This window comes from Lactuca sativa, chromosome 7 (genome assembly GCF_002870075.4).
Source record: "Lactuca sativa cultivar Salinas chromosome 7, Lsat_Salinas_v11, whole genome shotgun sequence".
Classification (NCBI taxonomy): domain Eukaryota; kingdom Viridiplantae; phylum Streptophyta; class Magnoliopsida; order Asterales; family Asteraceae; genus Lactuca; species Lactuca sativa.
Genome location: NC_056629.2, coordinates 101110236 through 101117599, shown reverse-complemented (window position 1 = coordinate 101117599; position 7364 = coordinate 101110236). Strand labels below are relative to the sequence as shown.

Genomic DNA, 7364 nt, shown 5'->3' with positions numbered 1-7364 from the left:
GTCTGCAGTCTGTAATAAACAGACTGTTTGTTTTTAACGTCTGCGGCTGTTGAAATGAATTGAATTTTCAAACTTAATTTCATGTCATAAACATTAAAAATGCATTTTCAACAAAAAAAAAAAAAGAAAGAAAAAAAAAACTGCACTGTGGCTCATGTTTTTTTTTGTTTAGGTTAAAATGAGGTCTGAAGACCTTTGACAGTGACTCATTCTGCGCCAGGAAGACCTCGTGCAGACATTTTTTGATCTGCGTACTTCCAAAAAACAAACACTCTTCGAGGGCATATGTCTGCGCGGCGCAGACAAAAGTGGTTGGGCAAATCTTCACACAAAAAAACAAACAGCCCCTTAAAGCCTCAAGATGCACTAAATACAAATGAAGACTAACAAAAGACTTGCTAGGTTGATATATCCTTAGGCTCCTATTTTCCAATTACTATTCTTTTACTAAATGTATTTTCCAATTATTATTTTTTACCAAATGGATTGTTGAGAAAATTTTAGTCCACTTTTCCAACAAGTGTCATTTTCATTTGTTCATCAAGAAAATTAAACTTGCTTACTTAGCATATAAAGCGAGCCAAAACATACAACCACATAACAACCAAATAATATTAAAAATATATATATCAACTATGATTAAAAGCAAAATATTTGGAAATTACAAACCAAAATTCCAACAACAAAATACACTCAAAAATTCCATGTTTAATTCTGATATGAAGCCCTCTTTCACTAGCAAGAACACATCGGATTCTCAAAATAAACAATAAATGTCGCATCACGTCCTACCCACAAGTTAAACAATTCAACCCCGTACCCAATACCCAACAACAGAATAGGACACAGAACAGAACAGAACAGAACACAGACTAACCAACTAAAACACTATGGTACAAAAAGCAAGGGAAACCAACATAGCAATGAACAACAAATAATCAAGCAATGGCATATGTAATCGTTTCTACCTCAACAGGCCTCCACATACTCTTTTGCACACATAGTAATCCTTCTTTGTCTTTAGAGTAAGTTAACCTCACTTCCCAATTCATCGACCGAAGAATATTCTCTACTTCATCAATGATTTCTACAGTGTCACGAACTATAAGTTTTCCTTCGGGTCTCAATATTCTATCCACCTCCGCAATCAAAGCCATCATGTTACATCTACAAACACCAATTCAAAACCAAATTATCAGTACGACAAGGGCATTTACGTCTTTTCGTAAACTAAAAGGATCATTAGTTGGTTACTTCTTTTTGATTTTGGAGAAAAGATGATCCGCATGGAGAAGATCATAAGATCTCGGGTAAGTGCTGAATGATTCACACCAATCATGATATATTCCAAATAACCCGCGTTCATAAATTATTGGAAGCGTGTCTGGAGAATCAACCGATACCACATTCATCACCCACGTATTCATTTCTCTTAAAGCAGCTGCAAATCTGCAATATACTTATAATGTTATAATAATATAATAATAAAAAGGGTTTAGGTCATTTTTGGTCACTTAACTTTTGGTTTTGTGCTTATTTGGTCACTTAACTATTTTTAAGTTTTAAAAGGTCATCAAATTTTTGACTTTGTGCTCATTTAGTCACTTAACTTTTGGTTTGGTCATATTTAGTCACTTAACTTTTAGATTTGTGCTCATTTGGTCACCTAACTTATAAAATTTTGCTCATTTAGTCACCAAACTTTTAAAGAAATTTAAAAGTTTAGTGACTAAATGTGACCAAACTAAATGTTAAGTGACTAAATGAGCACAAAGGCAAAAGTTTGATGACCTTTTAAAACTTAAAAAGAGTTAAGTGACCAAATGAGTACAAAACCAAAAGTTAAGTGACCAAAAATGACCTAAACCCTAATAAGAATTAGAAAGATAAGAAATAAAGTAAAAGTAGGTTGGTTTTATTAGTTACCCTCCATATATAGCTCTCATATCCATGACATTTCTGACATTTGACCAATTTATCCCTAATCCATTCATATACGATTTGTTAACAACACGTTTCCAGTGTTCAAAGTCTGCAGTGAAATCTTCAGGTGCAGGCTTCCCGTAAACCCCGGTCTGTGATGTCAGCAACCAGTAAGGTGCTTTTTCCACTCTTGATGGCCATTCTTCTGGCCACTGGGACCCACGCACTTCTGCACCTATTGGTACCTTGTGCATGCATGTTTGTAGAGGTACTTTCCTAAACATTTTTATATGTTACATTTCTTACTCATTAATATATTTAAAAAGTAATTATTAATTAAGTAATAAAGAAAATAAAGAAATAAAATACCATGCAGCATTTGGATCATCGGATTCGTTGCAGAGTGGAGGGTCGTTTTGTGGTCTTCCTTCATAGCATTCATTGGAGATGGGCTTTTGATAAACAGCAACTCCCACTTTATTTACTTTATCTTTGTTAACAGCTATCAGTTCCCAACACATTGCCTTTGTTAATTTTGTCATGGCTGAAAAAAAAAAAAAAGAGAGAGAAAAGTTAAAAGTGGATATTTTTATAAGGAAAAGTAAGAGATAAAAAGATAAGGGAAAATACCTTCCCAAATCCCAACATCTTCTGGAAGCTTCTGATAGATTGGAGTAGCAGACCAAACAAAGTAGCCACCAGGTCGTAGTAGACGATTCAGCTCTAAAAGAAGTTTACCTCCTAAAGATAATTAAAAAAATGTAGGAATGGAATGAATACTCATTTTATATGTAAATAATACACCTTATAGTTTATTAATTCTACTCTATACATTATTTAGTTATTGTTAATGACTTGTTTATCTACAGAAATAAAAAGTTAAGATAACAAGAGCTCATAAGAAATCCAAATAAGATTATAATTGAAAAAAAAAAGAAAAAAAAAAGTCGAGTTGCTTTTAGAAACTAAAGACGTAATTAAACTAAAATCACGAAAGTTTTTGGTAAAGATTTGTCATTGAAAACTACAGTGATATAAATTATTGCACCTTAAAACATTAAACATAATAAAAGCTTATTCTAACAATTCCAAATAAAGATTATAATTAAGATATATTTTCTGGATATTTTTAGAACGTAAAATTTTAATTTAATTAAAACCAAGAGTTTTTTTTCAAAAAAAAAAAGTGTCATTAAATATTGGGTTAATCCCATAAAAGACCTTATATTTTGTGTTTTTTTTTTCGGATTAAACCTCAACTTTATTTTTTTTATGATAAAGACCTTGCATTTTTTCATTTTTTCCAATTTGGCCCTTTTAGTCATTTTTCTCCAAAAAAGTTGAAAATGTGGGGGGTTTTTTCAGGAAAAACTAAAAAAGTTGAGGATTTATTTGGAAACATTTAGAAGGTTGAGGGTTTTTTTTGGAAAAAATGAAAAAATATAAGGTCTTTTTCATGAAAAAAAAAAACAAAGATGAGGTTTAATCCAGAAAAACCACGAAATATAAGGTCTTTTATGAGATTAACCGTTAAATATTACATAAAATATAAAAAAACAGTTATACTACATAGTTTTTCATTCCATTCCACAATGGCATTAATAAGAAATTAAAATCAATGAAATGGAAGGGATCATGTTCCTTCAAGAATGGTCCATTCCATTCAATTCAACCACACAAAACAAACATCTTTTTCTTTTCATTCCAATGGAATCAACCATTCCATTCCTTCCCCTGATTCCAAGAAAGGAAGAAGAAAATACCTTCAATATGCCAAGGAACTCTGCAACGTGCACAATGGACAATATCAAAAACCCTAGCAGGAAAAGGAAGCCTTTGAGTCCCCATAACAGCTGAAAGAGCAGGAATCCCCCTTTCAAGTGCAAATTGAACCTGAGCTTCATGTTCATCTTTTGGAGCAAAAGACATTGTCAAAACATCTCTATCAAACAGAAATCCTCCAAAGCTTGCAACCCCACATCCAACATCTAATATCACACGTGACCTCTTTCCCCATGCAATATCAGGCACAATCTGTCGTAGCAAATAATTATTTATTCATAAATCTTTTCTCAATTTTTACAAAATACTTATAATGTTATATGGTACAACTTAGAAGCATTACTTCTTGTATGAAATCAATGTAATGGAGAGCTCCATGCTTAAACTGGGTCCCACCACCTGGGAATGTAAGGAATTCACCTGTAACTTTCACCCAGTTTTGGTGTCCTTTAAGTTCAGCTAGTTTTGTGTGAGGTACATTATGATACCATATCTGCAAAATTAAAAATAAAAAATTACATTTTCAGTCATCTATATATGTTATTAAGCATCTATATATACATACATTATACATATAACATGTTCACATATGTAATGCATAGTTAAAGACGCATGTTAACATGCATATGGGATTATAAACACTTTTTGTGTTGTAAAAGACAAATACCCTTAGTTAAAACATGCATAAGCTAAGACAAACACTTTTTAAAAAACAACTTATTGATTTAATGACTTTTAAAAAACTCCTTTTCTCATTACCACAAGTCAATAAGTCCTTTTGAAGTTCAAAATGAAATCACAAACACCCTCTTAACAACAATACCTAGCAATATAAGCTTGAAAGTAAGGAGACAATATAATAGTTTTAAGAAAATAGAATTATATATATACCTTTTCCCTACTAGTGGGCCACTCTATGGGGCGTTGATATCCTTCAGGAAGAGGAACAAGGCAAGTAGGAGGGTTTTCAGGACAATGTCTTTCCCTATGTTCATAATGCTTAGTAGTTCTAAGACCTTTAATTGCTTGTAAATTATCAAGACATGGGATATAATCAGGTCCAGCTGTAACATTACAAAGTTTCCAATTATACCCATAATCTTTCTCCCCCTTTTTCTCCTTATGCCCTTCCTTTTCATTCATTGACTCGGTTGCTTGTGTTGAAAATGATCCATTTTGAGCAGATGTTTCACTCAAAAGCTCAGATTGAGCCCCAGATGGCAATATCTCAACTTGGTTTGAACTTGAATCTTCTTTCCCTTCCTTACCCTCTTCAGATATTTCTTGTTTTTCATCTTTTGAATCCTCATCTTTCTTTGAATCCTTTTCATCTGAATTGGTTTCTTTCTCATCTTCATTTTGTATTGTTGTTTCTTGAACTTGTGTTTGTGTATTATCCTCTTTAGAATTGTTTTTCTCATGTTGTGAATTTCCACTGTTGTCACCTTTTGTTGCATCTTCAGGTAAATCTCCTGGATTATCCTCAAACTGTTTTGAAGTTGTGTTATCAGGAGTTGGAGTCTCATCTTTGCTAATAATGCTATCATCAGTCACTACTGTTCTAACTTCATTAGTGTTCTTGAGTGTAGTGTCTAGATTTTGAAGAGGAACAACAGATGATGATGTCATCATCCATACACCAACTAAGCATAGGGCCACAAAAGCCACCAGTGTAACTGTGGAGCAGTAATTATTTGTGGATTTTCTTCCATCATTCTTAGAGTGTTTTCCTGGTGCCATTATTATTGATTTGGATTATGTCCTAACAATGTGAAGCCTGCAATTAAAGACACTGTTAATGTTTTTTTTAAAGTACTCTAAGAGAAGAAAAAGAAAAGGGGAAATAAATATATGAGATAAGCCACTAAATATACAATATAACATATATGCTTATATCATAACAATGGATATTTATTGTAAACTTTGAGATCAAGATAATCCATTTAAGAAGCCAAGATATTAACATTTAACAAGTTTATCTTGATCTAGCATACACTAGTGTGCTATTGTCAAAGTTTTCAAGCATAAATCATTATCAATATCATGAATTTCAAACTTAAAGAATGACCCTTTCGATCACAAAACTGATAATGTTGATCTAATTTGGAATGGAGGTGGTAATATGTAAAGAAAAAGACAAGGTCAAGTTAGTCTAATCATTATTAAATATTAATATCCTCTTTTTTATTTCTCTCAACTTTTTTCTTTGATTTATTTATTCGAGGCCTGTTTTGACCTCTTGCAGTCCACAAAACTAGCTGAAAATTAGAAAGTAGAAGAAAACCATATAATAAGAAACCCGTAGACAAAAGGTTATCATTTTATATCTTATGACAACTTCCGTGTCAACTTCAGATTTGGCTAGATCCTTCAAGAGTTAGAGTGCTGAAACTCAAAAGATCAACAACACCAATGTTGAAGATCACAATCCATGGATGTGAAAGTTTTTAAATTGAATCATCTTATGTAAGCTCTCCATGAATAACTAGTATATGTAGGAGCAATTAAAAGTAAAACAGAATGGTAGCTCAAGCTAAATGTCATGACCAATGATTCTACAAACTCTGGGTAGCATTTGCTCTGTTAAAAAACATCGATATACATAATACGCGTAGCACGCTAATTTTATACAAGTAATCCAATAGAATAACGATGCTTTTGAATTCTTAACAAAATCCACATCAATAATGCCTACCAACAGTGATAATGCTGCGTTATGATGGCAATTATTGATTATTCACGATGACCCATCCAATCTACAACATGATTACGACTGCTTTACTTAAATCGCACCCAGCCCTAAAACGTTAATAAATACTGGTGGGGTTAGGATTCGCCCTTTTCGCCAATTACAGGGGGGGAAGATTCAATTGGTCGACATTATAACGAAACAAAACTCAATCAAATGCCGTGAATCAGAATGAAGGGTGCCCCATTTGGCAGCGTTATAAAGGGAGGATGATTCCGGCATATAGATAGATCTGAAGATGGGTAACAGTAACATGTACCTTGATCGGAAGCTAAGAACGGATCTGGAAGAAGAAGTTGATCATTGCTAAGTGATGAACGATACTCCAGTACAATCGGATCAGCAAGAGAGATGAGATTGGAACGTGGGAGAAGTGAGATTCACGCTATCTATTTATTTTCTCAGATGACACCTTCAACAACAGTACGTGTAGGTGGGTATGTATTCACTCATGGTAACTCAAATAATGTTCTTCATTACATGCCAATCAAAACACCTTTTTATCTCAATTATATCAACCTCTACCCTTATTTATAGGGTTAGATATAAAATCATAACTTTTTAGAGTAGATATAAAACTATAGAGTAATTTATTTTTATTTTTATTTATAAATTTATAAATTATATTATTATAACTTTTTAGAGTAAATTACAGAAGTCACATGTTAGATCTAATCTTTGAAAGTTGACGGATCACATCCTCATGGTTTCAAGTAAATGTGGTGTTGGTTCTTGGCTTGTATAAAAGACTTGTATGTACTTTATAATATATTTTTTAATAGGAAAATTCTCACATATTGCGCAACAAATGTTAAAAATATATTGTTAAAATATTAAAAAATATAAGTTTAAAGTTATTATCTTATTGACATTAACTTTGAGATAATATTTTTATACTAATTTATATATA

At 32.4% G+C, this 7364-nt stretch overlaps 1 protein-coding gene across 2 annotated transcripts; it reads right to left on the bottom strand.

The window, feature by feature from the left end:
• Window positions 1-609: 609 nt before the first annotated feature.
• LOC111889094 (probable methyltransferase PMT26) lies at window positions 610-6942 on the bottom strand. Of its 2 annotated transcripts, none has more exons than XM_023885239.2 (9): window positions 6714-6942; window positions 4597-5482; window positions 4049-4198; window positions 3687-3957; window positions 2554-2664; window positions 2293-2467; window positions 1927-2199; window positions 1255-1449; window positions 610-1167 (listed from the first exon to the last, which is right to left on the bottom strand). In XM_023885239.2, exons 2-9 carry the CDS (start codon window positions 5443-5445, stop codon window positions 939-941), a joined length of 2253 nt encoding a protein of 750 aa, XP_023741007.1. In that variant the 5' UTR covers window positions 5446-5482; window positions 6714-6942; the 3' UTR covers window positions 610-938. The 2 variants fall into 2 exon arrangements, with proteins under 2 accessions (XP_023741007.1, XP_052621180.1); XM_052765220.1 differs by lacking the exon at window positions 6714-6942 and adding an exon at window positions 6401-6656.
• Window positions 6943-7364: the final 422 nt, after the last annotated feature.